This window comes from Alosa sapidissima, chromosome 5 (assembly GCF_018492685.1).
Source record: "Alosa sapidissima isolate fAloSap1 chromosome 5, fAloSap1.pri, whole genome shotgun sequence".
Taxonomy (NCBI): domain Eukaryota; kingdom Metazoa; phylum Chordata; class Actinopteri; order Clupeiformes; family Clupeidae; genus Alosa; species Alosa sapidissima.
Window position 1 is genome coordinate 16,354,559 of NC_055961.1, and position 20,888 is coordinate 16,375,446.

The following is a 20,888-nucleotide window of genomic DNA, read 5'->3' on the forward strand; positions in this document are numbered from 1 at the left end:
GTATGCTAGGTTTGCTTATGAGTTACCGTCATAGACAGTAAGGTGGACTGAGCTTCTTATCCAAACAATACGGTTATCTCCCTACGCGAGATAAGAGAGATTACGTCAAAGCTAGCTTCCCTCCAACCGAACAAGCTAACCATTCTTCTCACGGGTAACCAACGTTACGGACGAGGTAGTGGAGTCTGTGTTGCCTTTGTAGTGTTTATGTGGATTACACAGAAGCTACAATATCGGCACAGGATATATGTTATATGAAGTTATGGTATTTCAAAAAAATCCTAGAATGAATGGGCTTCTATGGGAGTTAGCAGAGAGGTGGTCCCTCCAGCCTACGTCGATTCTTCTACTTCCGGGAATTCGTCTGCCCCCTTGGCAAGGACCTACATATTCATATGGCCGCCTCATCTGGGCTTTTATTTTGACATCGGTATTTCCGGTTAGTCTGATGCTGATACACTCTAGCACAATTTTGCTGTGAACAGCTGAAGCGGGACACTTCGCTCAGAGCTCGGGACGAAGAGGGAGCAGTTGCAGTGCTCTATGCGTGAAGTCCAACTGACAGGGGAGAGTGTTGGGGTAATAAGGCGTTACGGCATATTCGTCGTTTTTTTATATATATATTTAAACGGATTTTTGTTTTAGAGTAGCTAACGAAATTCAGTTTATGTCTTTTTGCCAGCTAGTCAGCCTAACACATAGCGAGCAACACAGACAGGGCAACAGACTAGCCAGCACCCCGTTATTTTGACCGAAACGAACAGTTGCTAAACAGCTTGTTCCCAACAGTTACATTTGCTGAATCAGCCACAACATATAGTAATTTACCAGAGGAACACATATAACGTTAAATTGTAAGCATGTTCAGCTGGGCAAATAAGGACGGGAAGAAGAAAGATCCCGAACTCTTTCAGACTGTCTCGGATGGGCTGAAACGTCTTTACAAACAAAAACTCTTTCCCTTAGAAGACGCTTATCGCTTTCACGACTTCCACTCACCGGCTTTAGAAGATGCTGACTTTGACAACAAGCCCATGGTGCTTTTGGTCGGCCAGTATTCCACAGGCAAAACTACATTCATTAGGCATCTTATGGAGCAAGACTTTCCTGGTATGAGGATAGGCCCCGAACCGACCACCGATTCTTTCATTGCGGTTATGTACGGAGAGCAAGAGGGACTGGTGCCAGGCAATGCATTGGTTGTTGATCCTAAAAAGCCGTTCCGAAAACTTAACGCTTTTGGCAACGCCTTCCTGAACAGGTGAGTGTATTTATTTAAAGGCAGTCTTTTTTTGCAGTCTCTTTGTGTGGTGGCAAACGAAAATGCACCAGGCTAGCTGCATCATTGTGCATCGCAATGTTCTCTAGCTTCTACCCTAGGTGTCCATTGCTCCAGACTGTGGACACCCATAGGCTAGCTGGCTAGCTCGCTTGCAACAGTCGAAGACTCTGTAGACATAGGTTTGAAAGGCCAAGTGTTAGCGAATGAGGCTAAACGTATAGGATTCAATAAATTAATGAATGAAGTTAGGTTATATCTAGCATGTAAAACATTTCCACAGATGTGTATTACTATTCCAAAGGCAGAGTAAAACGCTACAAATGACAGAGAGGTGGGGTTGACGCCCAACAGAGTCGTCCCCGCTTGTCTTGGTGGCAAGATGACATTGAGAGTTTGAAAGGTTTGCCATGTGATGTATCTTTGTCAGAAGGTGTCTTTTCATTTTGCAGTCGTCTGTAGTTGTTGACCGCTAAAATTAATGTAGAGTGTGCTTAAAAGGTGCTTTTCATAGCCATTATTTGGTGATAATATGTAAACAATAGGCAGATGTATGGGAAACTAATCAACTATGAATACTTGTTTAAAAGGGTCGTGGTCTGACTTTTTCAGACTGTCCTTCTTTCCAACATGGAAAAGGTAAATTACTGGATGAATGAAAAATGGGAGGATGTTAGTATGGTATACATACTGTATGATAGTGGCAGATAGGCCACAGATACGTTTGTTAATTTGTCTCATATAGAAACTGAAAACTGGCAGCCTTGGAGCTGTGACAAAAGCAGCCACAAATGCCCCAGGCAATCTCCTGGGTTCTGTCATCAGCAAATGTTCAACACATGCCGAGTGTGGAAGCACCCATGCTGGACATCCCCATTCCCCACATGTCTGAACCTGGGCTGGGCTCATAAAACTGCCCCCACAAGAAAAAGAGTGAGGAATATGAGGTGAATGACCGCTAGACTGAAAAAAGGGGGTGCAGAATAAAAGAGCAGTAACTTAGCTGATGACAAGTCAATTATTCGTGGTAGTGTAATGCAGTGGCTTGTTCTGGCAAAGCCTCTAGCCTACCTCTCTCAGAGCTAGCCTGATAGCCTGCATATACATCGTAATGACCTCTGAAGCCCTCTGAAGTGCCCCGTCTTTCCTGTTCTTTATTTTTATCTGTCCATCAGTCTTTATTGTTTCTTGCTCCTAGCTCACTTTCACTTTTGACTTGCAGGGATCAACTTTCAGTTCTGCACTTTTTGTTAGCTTTGGCCTGTGGGAGTCAGTTTCATTGTGAAACACTGTAGATTTGCTTCTCACAAGTTGGGATTTGTGGGCCATGGGATTCCCTGGATTTCCTCTCTCTCTCTCTCTCTCTCTCTCTCTCTCTCTCTCTCTCTCTCTCTCTCTCTCTCTCTGTGCATTTAAAAAGCTGTCATTCTCTCTCAGTATGAGCAATATGACCTAAGCTGACACGGCACAGACTTGTTCAGCTGTTCTCCTTAAAGGAAAGAGAGTCTTAATGTCAGTCCTCATGGAAGAACCGTCTCAGTATCAACAGGCTCTGTTCATTGCATCATTTTGGGATTTAACAGTACAGTTACAGCTCCCTCTGGACCACTGTAAAGGGCCTCTGACTCTTCCTTAAAAGGTTTAAAGGCAAATTTAAGAGTCAGGGATAGCCAGAATCACAGCTGACCTGATTCTGTTTTTAGCTAGATAGAAATCACATCGGCTATTTCACCAACTGCCATGTGACGGTGTATACATTTCACAGCCTCCTGTGGGCATGATACTCATATCTTCCAACTAGCTTGTGCCATATGACAAAGAGCATTCCTTGCCATTGTCTTAACAGTCATTGGTGTCTGAGTCACTCATTATCTTTGTTTGTAGGTAAGAGCGCCGGATCCAGCTGGAGCTTATAGCCTGTTCGACCTCTGTCCCGCATTGTACAGGCCCGAACGAGCACAGATGAAATCTGTGACTGGATATCATATTTACAAAACCAGACCAAGATCATACAGAGATCACTGTTGTTCCCAGTAAACCGTGTTGGGACTTGCCAGGAAAGGCCAGTGTGATGTGGGATGTATTTAACATGACACAGATGAGTATGTGAGGGAGGTCACTATTCCAGAAGGCTCTGTTTGGGGCAAAATGGGATTTTGTGTGTAAAGTCAGGGAAAGGTTTTGCACTGCCTGCAGATTCATGTGAATCCGTTAAATGCTGCCAGGTCCCACCCCTTTCACATGCTTGTCCTTTTTGCGTAACACCAAACACATCAGACTAATCTGTCCCTCCGATAGAAAAAGTTTGACACCGAGACGTTTTGAGAGACTGTTCTACAGCTTTGTTTGTAAAAAATCTGTAGTGACCCCAGGTTTTCTGTGTGCAGACTCTTGAGTTTTTCGTGGTCATGTGGTCAGTGAAAAACAAAAAAAGGCCGTCCGTTTTGTATTCGCTGTGTGTCACAACTCCAATAAATCAGGGCGCTTACTCAGCACTTTCCCATAATTGTAGTCAAATGACCTCTTACTGGCACTCTGTCTCCCTCTCCTTCTCTCACTCTAAAAAAAAAAAAAGTGTCGTCTGCATGCATTTCTTCAGGGGCTTTTTTGACCCAAGTATTTCCTTTGATTCTGCTGTGGCAGAAAGAAACCCTAGGGCTACTTGTTACTTACTGCTGCTGCTTCAGGACTAGTTGTTTTTAGCCCAGTCAGGTAATGGTCAGGTGTAGGTGAACTGAAGGTGACTGCTGTGGTGTCTGAAGGGTAGCCTATTTGTCCTCAGTCCCCTCCTCCACTCCTCCTCCTCTCTCTCTCACTCTCCCTCTTTTTCTCTCTCTCTCACTCTCTCTGTCCCTCTCTGCCTGTCTCTCTCTATCTTTCTCCCTCTGTCACATACACCTTCAGGTTGACATGTACATGTACTACATATTAACGAACATAGGCAGGGCCACCATAAATACCTCTCCTCGTGTGTGCTGCTGCCTCGAGGTACCCCAGGCCCCGGCTGTTTGACAGGCCGGCTGTTTTTTTCGGGAGGGAGGCTCCCCTGGGGGTTTTCCCGTGCCTCCCTGAGCCGTCTCTGTGTTTGTAAAGCTCTGTTTGGCGCTCTGGCAACAGCCACACGCAGGGGAAAAAAAGAAAGAGAGACCCGCGTTGGCTGGCAAGCGTGGCCAAGAACTCCAAGAATGCACGAAGCTGAGGAAATGTGGAAAAAGTGAGCGCGCGAGAGGAGGGTTTGAGGAGGCTGGGGGCGAGAGAGTGATGGTATGAGCGAGAGAGAGAGAGAGGGAGAGGGAGGGTAGTGACTGACAGGAAAACTTTAAGGGATGAGAGTGACTGGTGGAGGGCTTAACCGGAGGGCTGAGGGGTGTCTGTTTGTGCATGACTTCAATATGCAGGCATGCTGTGGAAACGGGGAAAAGATTAGTGCGAGGGGGCTGGAGTCGGAGGGTACCGCTCCGAGCGGGTGAGTTATGTCCACACAGGCACAGATAAGCACAACACATAGCTTCATGGAAAAGGTGAGAAGAAGGTTTTTACAGAGATAGCCTTTTTTTGCCTAGGGAGAAGCTCATGCAGTGCACACAGAAGCACCACAGAAGGGAAAGATGATGAAGAAGTAACACTTATACTCGTCACTACTAAAGTGGGCACAATCACTTACTGTTTCAGCTATTATATTGGCACACTGCAATTTGAAAGACATGTTTGCAGAGAGATCACACTGCTCTCTCTGCTCACTTGAAAGCTGTTTGCACTCGGCCAAAGGTTAAGGCAGCATATGGTTTTCTGTCTTATGCTGGAAGGTCTCCAAAACCAATAACATTGCTATTTAAGGCTTGGTAGAGTGCTAAGTGGAGCGTTTCTGCTTATTGTTTTGGAGTTTTGCAGAGCTCTGCAGGCAGCATGGGGACCCAAGGCTGTGGCGCATGGAGGGCCTACTAGGCCACAAGTTTAGGCCAGTAGTGGTCAAAGAATTCTCTGTTTGTGACACTCGTGTGGTCATGGTTATGACTATAAATAGGTCTGCTTTGGAGAAAAGTGTTTGCCAAAGTTTGATTCACATAGCAGTTGTTTGTTTTCAATACCATATGGTTTTCGTCCAGATGTCCTAACGTGTGTGTATGTGTGTGTGTGTGTGTGTGTGTCTGTGTGTGTCTGTGTCGGCAGGTTCGTGTGTGCCCAGATGCCCAACCCTGTGCTGGACAGCATCAGCATCATAGACACCCCAGGAATCTTGTCGGGAGAGAAGCAGAGGATCAGTAGAGGTGAGTGCTTTACTGCTCTCTCTGTCTCTCTCTCTCTCTCACTCTCACCCTCATCATCCCTCTCTCTCTCTCTCTCACTCTCACCCTCACCATTACTACTCTCTCTCACTCTCATCTGCTTGCTTTCACTTCTGTGTCGCTGTCTTTATATCTTGGTCTCAGCTTTCCTCTGTCCACTTTCTCTTTCCCCACCACACTCTCTCGCTCACGTCTGCTTTCACCTTGTCTGTGTATCTCTTAGAGTTGGTCGGGTTTTGAGCCTGCTTCATTGGTTCACTCCCTATTCAAATCAAAACATAAATTTGTTAGATTCCCAGCAGTCAGAGACGCACAGTAAACACAGCACACAACAGCAGGCGTTCGTTTCACACTCTGAACGGCCACATTCAAACATGTGGACACGCCCTAGGCCGCAGAGATAAAGAGAGAGAGAGAGAGAGAGAGAGAGAAAAAGAGAAAGAGAGAAAGAGAGGTAATTGAATTTACTGTGTCTTGCCCCCACATTACAAGGGGAGTATATTTAGCTGTCCTGTTTATATTAGTGCATAACAATGTTCCTCTGTGTGTGTGTGTGCATATGTGTGTGTATATATGTAAAGTGTGCATGCCCACTTGTGTGAGGTTTTGTGGAAATATCATGTTTACTGTGTATCACATACACTGACAATCCCTTAGGATTTAAATGTTGTGTGCGTGTCCATGTCTGTGTTCGTCCGGTGAATCATAGAAAGGCGCTTTTTTTTCCTCTTTCTTTTTTGAGGTGCTCAGTGTCACTCTGAGGTGACTTCCTGTACTCCTATCCTGTGTGTATGTGTGTGAGAGTGTGTGTGTGTGTGTGTGCACACGTGCCTGGCTATGGGAGCCCTGTGTGTGTGTGTGTGTGTGTGTGTGTGTGTGTGTGTGTGTGTGTGTGTGTGAGAATGGCACCCTGAGATAAATGCTCAGACAAAGAGTGGGGCCACATCGGCCAGGAAACAGACGCTACCGCTGCACTAGCCCCTAGGGTGGGGCCAGGGCCAGAGAGATACACTCGCTGCACTGATGGGGAAGTCTTTCTGTTCCTGAGGTGTGTGTGTGTGTCCGTTTGCGTGTCCTTTTACACGTGTGTGTGTGTGTGTGTGTGTAGAGTACAAGAGATGGTGACACTGCCCTGATCTTGGGAAAGGACAATATCTTATAATATCTAAACCACCTAGAAGTGTAGAACACTTTTTGGTGGTTACAGTGTTCTGGTGCAGGATTGCACAATAGATAAACACCAAAAGAGAATTACTTTGATCTCAAACTTTTTGAGGGTAGAACAGTGGATCCCAGGAAAGGGGCTTGGGAAAACGTGGCCGATGTGCGTGCATGCCAGGGACTCCCTAACTCTACAGGCCTTAATGTATGAGTAAACCCTGACCTGTAGATCCAGAGCAGGTGGCGTCTGGAGTTCACTTACATTCCTGACCGCTCGGTTGTATTTCTCACATGGATGCGGGAGCTTCATGAACCGCTTCACCGTGCACCGACTCTCCTCCTGGAGTTGACCTTCACATGTTTACCTTCCCATTACGTGGATCCAATCAAGTCAGGTCCTCCTTGTGATTCCCCTTTTTAGTCATCAGCAACTGATTTGTTTGGGCAGTAAATGAGCCTGTAGCGACAATGACTTGCGGTCAATGAGCACACAACATTTATCCCCCAGACTGACCCACCCAGTTGGCAGCAGTATGTCTGCCATTCAATAATACTGTTGTGCAGTGAAGGGCTAAGCTTGGCGGAGATGATGATGGTGGTGGTGGTGGGGTGGTGGGGTGGGGGGAGGGGTTGTTTTTCTCCAACAGCTTGTCCCGTGGGCATTTGTCATTGTTGAGGAATGGATGACCCTGTGACGCCCAGGTCTCTGCCTCAGCTGCCTCCACTATGAAAGTGAGAGGTGAGAGAAGATCAAAGGGGAGTGACAGCCTGGTGCTAGTGATGGGTGTGGTAGTGAGACCACTACATGTCCTTGTGAAGTCACTGTGAAAGGGCACAGCTTGATTGGGGTCACCAGTTTGAATCACTTTTGGCTATTTGGAGGTCATAGAACATTACGAGGGAGGCGTCTTTTATCGAGGAAAGTCTGCCTGAACCTTACAACTAGGTATCAGAAACAATTAAGGCTATTTGTAGGTCATAATGTTTTTTTCTATGAAAGTGATGGCTATACCAGATCATGCATCCTTTGATTGTCATTTCCTCAATGGGGAAATAAGAGTCCCATAAGCCTCCCATATCTATGTCTAGCTGGGGCCACACCATATGATGTGAAAGAGTCAACCTATAGCTTCAGAGTTGGAAGGAAGGATGCAGGATAGCTGTGTTTTGTGTCCACCTTGTTCATACGTCCCTGCATACACTTATAGCTTTGTCTATATATAGTGTGTGTGTGTGATGTTTGACAGCAGATGGAGGAAGGTTTTTACATTGCCTCATTTTCTGCCCCAGGTTGTGAAAACATTACGCCGTTTGAAGAGTGTAGCAAACATAAAGATGAATGGAACTGGAAACAAATGAACTCTTTTGTTGTAAGTGTGTGTGTGTGTGTTTTTTTTGTGTGTAGTGTGTACGTGTGTGTACCTGTGTGTGTGTGTTGGAACTAACCAAAGCACCCACCCAGTCCTGTTCAACCTAATGACCTTCTTCCTCTTCTGAAAAACTGTAATTGTTATCGCCTGATGTAATTGATGTAGAGCCCTGTTACAATAATTAGCCAGACACGGAAAATATGAAGCGATCCCTGTTCCCTCAGCCTGGGAACACAAACACACATCACCCCTTTACGTCAACCTGTGACTTGTCTACACTAGTGTATAGTTACCTCAACTTACACACACACTTCTTATATTTCAATTTCTAATATGTTTGGTATATAGAACGCATGCATGCACACACACAGGAAACGTCAGAGTGAGGCCTTGGTGTGGTGGCCCATTGTCTGTGTGTGTTGAGTGGCATCTGTCCAAATAGCTGCTCTCACTCGTTCTCCCTGTATGCTCTCTTTCCTCCCTTCCCAACCGCTCTCCACTACACTCATTCCACTACGCTGTTCCCCCCCCCCTCCATTTTTCCTCACACACATTCTCTCGCTCACTTCCTGTCTCGTTACATCATATAAAGTCGACTCTCATTGATGTCTCTCCTTGTCTACTGTATGTCTCTCACGATGGTGACAGTTCACTTTCTCCTGAACATTGGACTTTCAAAGTCCATTTTTACAAGTGTCGATTTCTTCTTATGGGATAGTGTTTGACATGGGAACTCAAAAGAGAAAGGATTATCAAACACAAATGAATACATTGTAATGATGGATCACTTCAATAATTTGATAATTCGTTCCATTGATTCCAGCCTCTTTAGCTGTGGTTTCTCCATGACTGATTCTCCCCTCTATTGCCGCCGAAGGTGAACTCACACTTCCTGTTTAGTGCCCTCCATTTTCTGTTGGCCCGATGGCGGGGTTAGTTAATAATCTGCTGAAGTCTGCTGACTGCCTGCTGGCCTTACTCGGTCTCTAAGCCCACGGGTGCCTTCACATCCAGTTAATCATGACACAGAGCCAGCCACAGTGTCCCACTACTCCCTGCCAGGGAGCTACTCTCAGGTGGAAAGAGAGAAAGAGAGGGAGGGGGAGGGAGGGAGAGAGGGAGAGAGAGGGAGAGAGAGAGAAAGGAAGAGGGATAGGGAAAGAGTCAGCACCATCTGTTGAGATGTCCAAGTGTGAAACCTGTTGATTGAGAGATTTTTTTTTTCAGAGCTATTGACTTGAATAACGTAAATAAGTTTGTGTGTAAACATTTTATTCCCCCATAAGAGGTCATGTTTTGAACTGCCTGCCAGACTAGTGTAGAAGTCTGTTCCTGGTGTCTGTTCCTGGTTAAAGCAATATGCCAAACTGTTGTTGGTACTCACAAAAAAAAAAAAGAAAGAAAAAAAGATCCTTTTTTTAGTTTTCTCAATGCGGGTGGTGTTTAGATTGCCCTGATGACCTTGCCAGTGACCGGGACGAGTCTTGTTGTAAATTTACGCCTTCCTTTGTTTACTGTATACGTTCTTGAATTGTGAAGTGCGCCGCATTTTAGTTTAAGTGGCTTCACTAGTTTTGGCAGGCTGTTGTCTTCATCTTGGATCAGATGGCGCTTGGCAACGGAAGCCTTCATTTTGGCGCTTTGTTGTCCCCATGTCCACACATACCGAGCGATTTGCACACACATATGGTTTTAGCAGTGACAACAGCTTTGTGCAACGTGGCTTGTTGAAGGCAAGTCATCGCATCATCATTGTCTCCATTCCAGAGGAGCGCAATCATGCTGTTTTTCTCTGTGGATGTATGCCAGCATTCCGAACATCCCCTGAATACGCAACACCCCTTTGGCACCAGGCAACACATAGCCTCTTAATGAGAGAGAATGCCAAAGAGTTCCTTAAAAAATGGAGTGGCTGTGCCAAAGAGGGATGATGTCATTCTAGCCATTGGGGTGGTGGATGTGTTGCGTCGTCAGGTTCAGAACCTCTGTTCCTGAACGTTCTTCCTCTCTGGAGTTTTTCCACTACCCTGGGCGCTCTGTTATTGGAAAAGACCCTGTACTGTGGTGTTGAAAGCTGACCATCCGTAAAAACCCAGATTGGCTAATTATTACTGTGGCTAGGCAGTGCTCCTCCATATTGCTACATCCCTTTAACATAACAAGTCCTCACAGTGTTTGAAAGCCTGTGTGAAGTATTTGTAGCTGGCAGTTGTGCAAACACTGAACCTGAAGTGTGTGCATAGACGTGCATGAGAATTGTGCTTTAAAATGTCTCAAAAGCTTTTGCAAGCACTTTCCCTTCAAGAGCTTGAAACATAGGGCTGTACAGTGGATCCAGAACTAAAGCACCCTCGTCCATGTAGCTCCTGCAGCAGGATTACCGAGCCCTTAACACTGGTCATTCCAATAAAACAAGAGGATGACTGGCCTGGATGACACTGACATACAGTAAGAGCCAAGGGTCAAGTGCGGTGTCTTGAAACAGAGGAAATGATAAGGAATAATAAATAAGCTATTGAGACATTTTAAAGCTCAATTCTCACACACGTCCATGCACACACTTCCGAGTTTGCACAACTTTCGAAACCTTGTTCCGATTTTACATTCAACCTCAAGAAGGAAATGGGGAACCCCTGAAAGCAATCTTGATGCCTCATCAAGGTGGTTTATTTGTGACGTTTCTAATTTCGGTTTCATTCGAGTTGAGGCTTAGCCCATATGGTATACCTCCTAAACTGAAAGCCATATGTGTTATGGGAAATGCTGGAGAGATATTTGAGAGACAACTCTGTGCTTTCCAAGTTCCTGCTCTCATTTCACTTTCATTTTGTGGGCACTACTACATGCCCCCCCCCTCCCGCCCCCACACCCACCCACACTCCAACTCCAGTGTGTGTGTGTGTGTGTGTGTGTGTGTCCATGCTCTCTCACTCCTTGGTGCATCTGGTCTGGTCATGTGGCAGACCAGAGCAGGAAGTGTCCAGCTGATTAGTTTCAGTCTTTGTCAGCGTTTGTCTGTGCTTCTGGGATCTGGTTACATCGGGCCGATCTGCACCTCGATAGCCACCGTACTATCAACACCTCCTGGCCAGCAGCAGGAATGCAGGGCACAGCCCAGTCGCCCAGCTAGCGTAGCGCCGTGTAGCTCGGAGCATGTTTGCAGTGAAAACTGACGGAGTAGCGTCAGAACCCAGGCTGTATGTACAGTGCATACAAACGGGCCGGCTTACTCACAGACAGCTGGGCTGCTCTATTTCCGTCAAGCACCCTGGAGGCTGGTGTCAGTTTACTACGAGCGCTCACAGTGGGCCACACTTTCTACCCCTGAGACTTCTCTCTCTTTCTCTTTCTCTTTCTCTCTCTCTCTTTCTCCCCTTTTCCTTTCTTTCTTTCTTTCTTTCTTTCTTTTTCTCTCTCCCATTCTCTTCTCTCTCTTTCTCTCTCCTGTTCTCTCTCTCCCTCCATCCCTCTCTCTCTCTCAGATGATTATATACATTCCTTTCATCTGTGTAACAGTGGTCAGCCACACATCTGTGCATTCATGACATGTAGGCTACTTAGTCCCTCATGGACTCTGTGAATGTCCGGCATCCCCCTCAACGTTTATTTAGTGCCAGATGAGAGGCTTGCACTTAAGCTCTTAACATTTGTTTCTAATATGGTGGTGCAATAAAAAAATTACAGCAACGTTTGGTGTTTATATCAGGATTTAAGATTAATTTAAGTTACATACTGTAGTTCCGTTATCATTTCCCGACTCCCTGAACTGATTTAAGAGTTATTATGAAGGGGAGGGCTATACCAGAATGCCTCACGGGGAGATTTCCTTTTGGAAAATGCTGAGAGGAAGGAACCAGAGGGGAGAGGGCTGACATGTAATCGGGGAAAAACAGGAGAATACCTTCCATTTGGGCACACCCTCCCCCACTGTGTGTGTGTGTGTGTGTGTGTGTGTGTGTGTGAAGGTAAAAACATGTGGATGTTCATATGTACACCTTAGCACGGCTCCTTCTCAGTTGAGCTTACCGATCTTTGGTATAAAACGTTCCCCCTGAGGAATACACCCTTGTTGAGGGATCTTACCTCTACAGAAAAACACAAAATTAAATTAAAGAGGCCTGACTCAGACATTTTTCTTAAATCTTATCGTCCTGCCGTACTCCCACTCTCTCTTCCGTGGAGACCATGTAAACTAGGTGATAAAGATGGGGTTGTTGCCAGGCACCCACCGTTTTATTAGCCAGATCACATTACACTTCACGTTTGATCTCATCCTCCCTGCTCGATGGACTGAAGCCACTCCCGCGTTTGTGCTGTTTTATGGGACGGAAGATAAGAGGAGTCTTCAGGGCAGACTTTGATCAGGTTAAGCTCAGTTAGGGTCGTAACACTGACATCCTGCTGACGCTGACAGAACTTTGACAGAGAGTATGAAAGTCTTCCTACTCTGTGAAATAATGTTTGAATGAATTTGAATACTTTTGATTTTCTAAATAATAAAAAAAGACTAGCCTATTTAGAAAAAAGTGGAATTGTGTTTTTTTTTTTTTTAGGATTACGAGGGTGGTAGTATAAAACTAATTTGTGGTAACTGTGGTAAACGTATGGATTGACTTTTTACTGCACTTGCTGAAACCGCCCTGTTGTACAAGATGGCGTGAAATGGTTACTTATTAAAGTTCTTAGCATGTAAATGCTTAGCAGTAAAGTCATGTGAAGTGGCTGAGGTCCTTTTGTCAATCACGACCAAACCCTGATTATTTTCCGAGGACTGACAAATGGTATGCAGAAAAGGCCTATGCGTGTTATCACTCAATTTCCCCCCAGAAAGAACACAAATGATAAGTGGTCATTTTTGAGATCCTGCCATTGGTGACACTGGAGACGTATGGAGTGCTTTTACCATAGTGGGAGGTACAGATCACTCGCTGGATCGTCTTCCTTCCTAAAAAAAGACGTGCACACACACACACACACACACACACACACACACACACACACACACACACACACACACATATATATATATACGTCCCATTGTCTGAGTTAATTTCCCTGCTCTGCCTGCTTCTGATCCCTCTGGCCTCGCTAGCCTGATAAGCAATCCAGTGGTAACATTGTACCCATGCCCCCACCCACCCCCGTGTTGGCCTTGTGACCTCCTGATAAAGACGACCTTGCCACTGAGTCATGCAGGGGAGGAGGTTAGGACAAGGAGACAGCGTCTCCTTCCGCTCCAGCGCGGATGTTCCTGGGGTTCCTTCCTTTTGTTTTGTGACGGTGTCAAGAGCAAGTGTGTGTGTGTAGGGGCGGGATCCGCTGTCACGCTGGTGTGTTTCTGTGTGTGTGTGTATGAATGAGTGAGTGAGAGAGCGTGTGTGTGTGTGTGTGTGTGTGTCTGTGTGTGTGTGTCTGTGTGTGTGTGTGTCTGTGCGTATGTGTGAGGAGAGGAACAGCCTGGCCTTCGGAAGGCTCCCATGTCCCATCCGAGGGCACCTCTCTGGCCCGTCCATGTCACACTGAGATGACAGCGGGAGAATGAATGAGTCGCTTATTTGGTCCTCCGTTTCCTGCCTCAGGAAAAACAGCGAGTATATTTTTCGTCTCCGTGCTCATTGTGTAATCGTTACCTGTTTGTGGCTGCTTGGACGCCCGGACCGATGCGGAGCGCTTCTGGGGTTGAAGGCAGGCTGCAGGAAGTGTCTGGGTGGCACTGTCAGCAAGCATTGATGGATATACACAGTGAGAAGCCAAACATACTGTACACGTGACTCAGTCCTGGAGAGGCAAACATAATTATGAGGATGTTCCTTGGCACCATATCATTACTATAATTCGTATGCAGAACCAAGTACAACACGACATGATCGAAACCGAGTTTGATATATGGGGCTGGGGCTGGTGATGAGGCTTCCCCTTTCTCCAGCCCATACAGAGGTCTGCGCGGGACAGATTTTTAGTCCCACTTCCGCTCGCATCCTTAACCTTATGTCCCGCTCCCGCCCACTAAAGCCCGCACAAGATATGCAGGAGGGATTTCAGTTCTTTTAGTTTTGCTTTCTGTCTCACGAAAGGAGCACCCAACTCACACAACTGAGAAACACTGCCAGATGTCTGATTTGGTTTTGAATGTAGGCTACCTTCCTTTTAGAAAGGCACTAACAACTGATGTAGCCTAGTGGTGCCCTCTTCCTCTGTCATCCTTTCGATTACGACAATGGATCGGAGCAGCAGGAAATAATTGAACCCACTTAGGAGCCTACATGTACTTATGTAGCCTAAACTACTTGAATAATTTCCATATTTTATTTTACGCACATATTTAATTTGTGGGAGTGCAGTGAATCTGTTTCTCCCGCACCCACAAACGCACCTCTCTCATCCCGCTCGCACCCGCAAAGAGATTTCAAAACTTGTCCCACGCCACACTCTTTTGTGTTACAACCCGAAGAGGTCTCCCGGGACTCATGTGGGAGTGCAGACCTCGACTCCCATACACCCACTCATCTAAACATTCTTTCCTCTCTTGTGTCTGTCTGTGGTGTCTGTCTGTCTATCCTCCGCCCCTTTACTCCAGGTTATGACTTCGCCGCCGTGCTGGAGTGGTTCGCCGAGCGAGTGGACCGCATCATCCTCCTGTTCGACGCCCACAAGCTGGACATCTCGGACGAGTTCTCAGAGGTGATCCGCGCGCTCAAGAACCACGAGGACAAGATGCGCGTGGTGCTCAACAAGGCCGACCAGATCGGCACGCAGCAGCTGATGCGCGTCTACGGCGCCCTCATGTGGTCGTTGGGCAAGATCGTCAACACGCCCGAGGTCATCCGCGTCTACATTGGCTCCTTCTGGGCGCAGCCGTTGCTCGTGGCCGACAACCGCAAGCTGTTCGAAGCCGAGGAGCAGGACCTGTTCCGCGACATCCAAGGCCTGCCCAGGAATGCTGCCCTGAGGAAGCTTAACGATCTCATCAAGCGCGCCCGCCTGGCTAAGGTAAGCGCCAGGGAAGCTGAGAACGACGCTTGGTGTGAATGAGTCATGGCCCTATTCCTTCATCGGCCTTTGGCATCGTATTGGACTGTTCCAGGAAACCTTTTGAAGGCTAAAGAATGGGAGGATGTCATCTAGTGCAATGTTTAGAATGCGAGTCGATAGTTCCCAGATTAAGACACTTAATAAAAATAATGTTTTATTTTGGTACTCAGCTGAACAGGTTTCAAACTTTTCTATGGAGGATGGAAAGATTTAGACAAGCCAACAAATATCAGCCAAGTTTGAAGTGTCCTTTGTCTCTCCCACAGGTCCATGCCTACATCATTAGTGCTCTGAAGAAAGAGATGCCCAACATGTTTGGAAAGGAGAACAAGAAGAAGGAGCTCATTGCCAATTTGGGCGAAATATACACCAAGATTGAGAAAGAGCACCAGATCTCACCTGGGGACTTCCCCAAGCTGGCTAAAATGCAGGTAACGGCAGGACAGCCTCCTGTAACTGAAGATTTAGGGAGCCCCATTGTTTTTGTTTTGTTTTTTTTTACTCCAGATAAATCATGGTCTCTATCCCTAAAGAAGATAAATGATAAAAGCATTTGTGGAGTCTCAACAAACTAAGCAAGCGTGGCCACCAAAGAGAGAATGGTGGACTTAGCAGGCAGAATCAATATCAATTGTGTCATTAGATTTTGTTTGCAGGATGTGAGTAGGACACTCAACGAAACATTATCGCTTGAGAAAATAATGACTCACATAACTGAATTAAATGTCATGGAACGACTCATTTAAGAATCTTCCCACTCCCTGTGGTCATTAAACTTGAGTTTGTTTCTTTCTATTACTATTTATATAGTCATTGCTTTGTTTACATTTACCAATATTAACATGAAATACTACTAGAGATCTATCTCTTTTTCTAGCAAGTCATTGATGTAGACCATTGTGCAAAAAAGTCAAATAGTTTTGTTAGTGATCCATATTGACATTGTACAGATTTGGAGTGCAAAGGTACACGTTAGTATCGAACCATTTAAGTACAGGGCTTTAGGTTCAGTACAGATGTGTACTGAATGTACCAAATGCAGTCTTTAACAGTAATCAGCAGTAGGTTTTTTTGCTTGCGGACCATGTTTCAAGTTCAAGTTCCCACACAAACATATGAGTAGCGGACCATAATGTCAGTATATATGTCAATTAACGTCAAAAAACATTTGACACCTTTTCAAAATACTATTCCCATTGTGCTTCAAAAATATTACACTCCTAGTACAGATCTAGAAAAACAATCTAGAATAGATAACATGTAAGAATACTCCAATGAATCCATGCAGTATGTTGACATGCCTTTGGTCTTGTACACCTTGTAGGAGATCCTGGCTGGACAGGACTTCAGCAAGTTCCAGGTGATCAAGCCCAAGCTGATGGAGTCGGTGGAGGACATGCTGGCCAACGACATCGCCAAGCTGATGACGCTGGTACGCCAGGAGGAGGCGAACATGCCCAGCCAGCAGGTGCAGGGCGGCGCCTTCGAGGGAACCATGAATGGCCCGTTCGGCCACGGCTATGGCGAGGGCGCCAGCGAGGGCATCGATGAGCTGGAGTGGGTGGTGGCGCGCGACAAGCCCACCTACGACGAGATCTTCTACACGCTGTCGCCCGTCAACGGCAAGGTGTCTGGCAACATGGCCAAGAAGGAGATGGTCAAGTCCAAGCTGCCCAACACGGTGCTGGGCAAGATCTGGAAGCTGGCCGACGTGGACAAGGACGGGTTCCTGGACGACGACGAGTTCGCGCTGGCCAACCACCTCATCAAGGTGAAGCTGGAGGGCCACGAGCTGCCCACCGACCTCCCCGAACACCTGATTCCACCCTCCAAACGGGGGCTGTAGACGGAGCCGGGCAAAGCAGACGGGCGACGGTGGTCTTTGAGCCAGGGTGGGCTGGGGGTAGGGCAGCGTGGGGTCTAAGGGGTTAAATTCAGAGGGAGTAAAAGGCGTACAGGTTTGCATTCCAGAATCCTCAATGTTACAAAACATCCCAAACCTGTGTGGGAGAGCACACACAAATGTAATCTGCTGGCATATGTCTTCTTTTTTTAAGAAAAACCAAAAAGCAAAAAAACCCTGTACTTTAGGCATTTGTCTCGTGATTAACAGGTTTCGATCGTTGTGGTGCCTTGAGTGCAGCCTTCTGGGTAGGTGGGGATTCACAAGGGAAATGTTTTGCAAGGCAAAGATGGAGTTGGTAAAATACACCCTATTAAATAACCATAAATAAATAATATACAAAAATGAAACTAACTTATTCATGAATTCCAGTGATGTGATCTTATTATAGTATGAACCATTATCTCCACTATTATTCGTATAGCATAGAAATGGTTTCTTAATCACCATTTTTATTCTCATCGAAAGTATTCTGCCACAGTGTATGCAACAATGCATGTGAAATGCCCTCTAAATCTAAATATGAAAATGTTTGGCATCTTTTTAGCTGTTTTATGTAGTTTTTTTCGTCCAGTCTGCTCTCTCGGTGAAGGTTGAGCCCTTGTCATGACACTCCTCAATGTAAGAATCAAGCAGTGGAACAATCTCTCAACAAGGGTCGTATTAAAAGAGCCCTTGTGCAGTGGGAGAAGGGAGAATTGTGTGTGTGTGTGTGTGTGTGTGTGTGTGTGTGTGTGTGTGTGTGTGTGTGTGTGTGTGTGTGTGTGTGTGTGTGTGTGTGTGTGTGTGTGTGTGTGTGTGTGTGTGTGTGTGTGTGTGTGTGTGTGTGTGCGCGCTGGTAATCTGCCTGGGTCCACATGTAGTCTCTATAACACATTACATCTAATTACAAAAGCGATGATTTCCACCCTGCGTATGATTCTGTTTTTTGACTTTGTTAGTTATCAAAAGGCTGTCTAGTGCTTAGTGTAGTAGATACACCATTAACATACAGTCACATGCAGAACAGTGTTGTTATTGTGCAGGCCTTAAAAACAGTGGTGATCTATTCAGTTATGTTATGACCGCATACAGCTTCTCCAGAAGTTGCAAACACTACACTCATCACAATCTATTTGTGTGGTGAAACAAATGTTGTCTGCGTTGAGTCAGCGTGATGCACATTGATATACAACATAACTGTTAGTCTGTGTAGACGTTTCACAGGCCTTTCCAAAGACTTTCCTGTTCTGTAGAAGAGTACATGGCAAACGAACGACCATGTAATTCTGAAGTCAACATTCTCTGTATGTTTCGTAGGACACCACTGTTTATTAAAAAGACCTGTTTTGAAGCAAAAGTGCCTCCGATTGCTACAAAATGAATAGAACAGCAGCCATCCTCTATAAATAATGTTCATATGTATATGTTTTAGTCTATTTTGAAATAAAAATGTATCACATTAACACACTATTTTGTTAATTTTATGTGTACTTTGTCATTGGCTGACTGTTGAACAAGCTGAGCAAGCTCTGCCATATCACGAGCGCCCCCTACTGGATTCTATTCTGCATTTTATAAATTAAAATAAAAATGATCTGTCCACAGATGGTGTACTCAAAAATATATTTGATTTAATGGTGTGTATATGCTGTATTGCAGAGTGCAAAGTTTAATATTTTGTTAAGTTCGAGTTTATTATCATGTACTCATAAATAAGCATTTTTCAGCATTGAAATTCCTTGTGCTCAGGAGTCCATTCAACTTCAAGAATACATTTAAAAAAATACTATAAAAATAGGATTGAGAGAGAAGGAGGAAGAGGGTAAAATAACATCCAAAAACCTAAGTGCCATTATGTGGGGATTTCCAAGGACGGTTCAGCATCCTGATGACTTGCGGGTAGAAACTATCCCTGTATCTGCTGGTACGGGTCCTTATGCTCTTGTATCGTCTGCCAGAAGGCAGGAGGGTGAAAAGACAGTGGCTGGGATGACTGGGGTCAGAGACTACACGCTTGGTCTTTCTTCTGCAGCGCTGGCTGTAGAGGGATGGATGGTAGGCCTAACTCAGTCCTTGTAATGCGCTGTGCTGATCTGACAACTCTTTGTAGCGATTTACGATCCTGGCAGTGCTGTTACCATACCATGTTGTTATGCCACCAGTCAGAATGCTATTGTACAGCAGTAAAAGTTGGTCAATATTTTGTAGTCCATGCCAAATTTTTCGCAGACGGCGCAGAAAGAAGAGCCCCTGTCTACAGAGGCGCACCTTGTCAACAGGCAAGCCAGGCAACTGCTTGGAGCCCCGAGCCGCTAGGGGGCCCCCGACCTGGTCTCAGCGCGTTTGCTGGTGGGACAAGCAAGGATTTCGTCCATAGAGATTCAATGATGTATTTTGTGTGCTCCTGTCCTGTTGTACAAACAGTACATCTGTACATGTAGGCCCTATGCTATGGCCTTATAAACAGCGGATCTGTGTTCAAAATAATTCAAAGAATCCGCACATATTTAGGCTACCTGTGGTTCAGTCGAGGGTTCAGTGATGACGGATCAACATCTGAGTTTGACATTTACTCAATGAAGTTATAGTAGGCTAATGTTAATTGGCAGAAAGATTGAACATGGTTTGCTACATCTATACGACAATAAACTTCAGCTAGCTAGCGATAGTTACAACTAGTTAGGCAAGGAAGGAGATGGTTAACATTATGTTTGTATTAGGGCTGTCAGCGATAACGTGTTAATTGCAGTGCGAGTAAGGACCAAGCATTCGCGTGATTTAATCACATAATGGCGTGCTGCCAAAGATTTTTAATTTTACATCGTCACTTGTTCTGTTATCAACGATTCTCTTTGGCTGCCAATATTTTGACCCTTTGATGCACCGTTTCTTGTCCTCAAACTGACACAGACACTTCCTAGTATATGCTTCTGTCTGCCTTCCTCCTGTAGTCATGAAGATAATAAACAAACACAGTTATGTACTGCCGGTCGGCTGAATGGGCGTTATACTAAAAAAAAAGAAATCCCTGTCAACTCAGTCGACATGGGATTAAAATATCACTGAAACACCTCCAATTTAAATAATCTACGACCATGGGTCGGCAACATGTGCTTCTGTTTGGAGCAGATAGGCCACCTCGAAGGTGCCGCTGCGTTCGTAGTGTGATATTCTTTTCAAACAGCGACAGCGTTGTTGTATATCAGATACACAGGTTTTGCATTTGTGAAACCGGGCAAGATGAACGCAAAATTTTCTTTTCTTTTGTTTCCATTCCTCTTTATAGGCCCAGCTATTTTTCTCCAACTCCTGTTTTGTAGTGCCCACATTTACTGTTCACAATATTGAAAGGGGACTTGAAACAGAGTTAATCAAGACAAATGAATTACTAATTTTGGTAGGACCCCAATAAAACTATTTCACTTCTATACTTTATATTGGGTTTTTGAAGTAATTTACTGTATTTAATTCTATTGATGATTGATTGATTCTATTTATTCTGGTGATGAACACTGGTCGGTAGAGTCCCCTTGGAATTTTTGCTTGGGGCCCCCACAGACTCTAGAATCGCCTCTGCCTGTCTAGCTGTCTTTGTGACCACACCAATATAGTGTGTCCAGCTTAGATCCTCACTGATGTTTATACCCACGAATCTGAAGCTTTTGACTCTCCACAGCTGCACTCCCGATGTGACTGTGTTCTTCTCCCTGCAGTCGTCTGTAATCCACTATCAGCTCCTTGGTTTTTGTTACATTGAGCAGCAGACTGTTATCCCGAGACCAAGATGTCATTGTTGCCACCTCTGCTCTTTAGGCAGACTCATCACCATTACTGATGGAGCCGATTATGGTGGTGTCATAAGAAAACTTAATGAT

General features: G+C 45.4%; 1 protein-coding gene across 1 annotated transcript; it reads left to right on the forward strand.

The window, feature by feature from the left end:
- The first annotated feature begins 472 nt into the window (after positions 1-472).
- Positions 473-17,381, forward strand: ehd1b (EH-domain containing 1b). The gene is made up of 5 exons (XM_042093581.1): positions 473-1,261; positions 5,450-5,547; positions 14,674-15,086; positions 15,395-15,559; positions 16,453-17,381. Exons 1-5 carry the CDS (start codon positions 861-863, stop codon positions 16,972-16,974), a joined length of 1,599 nt encoding a protein of 532 aa, XP_041949515.1. The 5' UTR covers positions 473-860; the 3' UTR covers positions 16,975-17,381.
- The last annotated feature ends 3,507 nt before the right edge of the window (positions 17,382-20,888 follow it).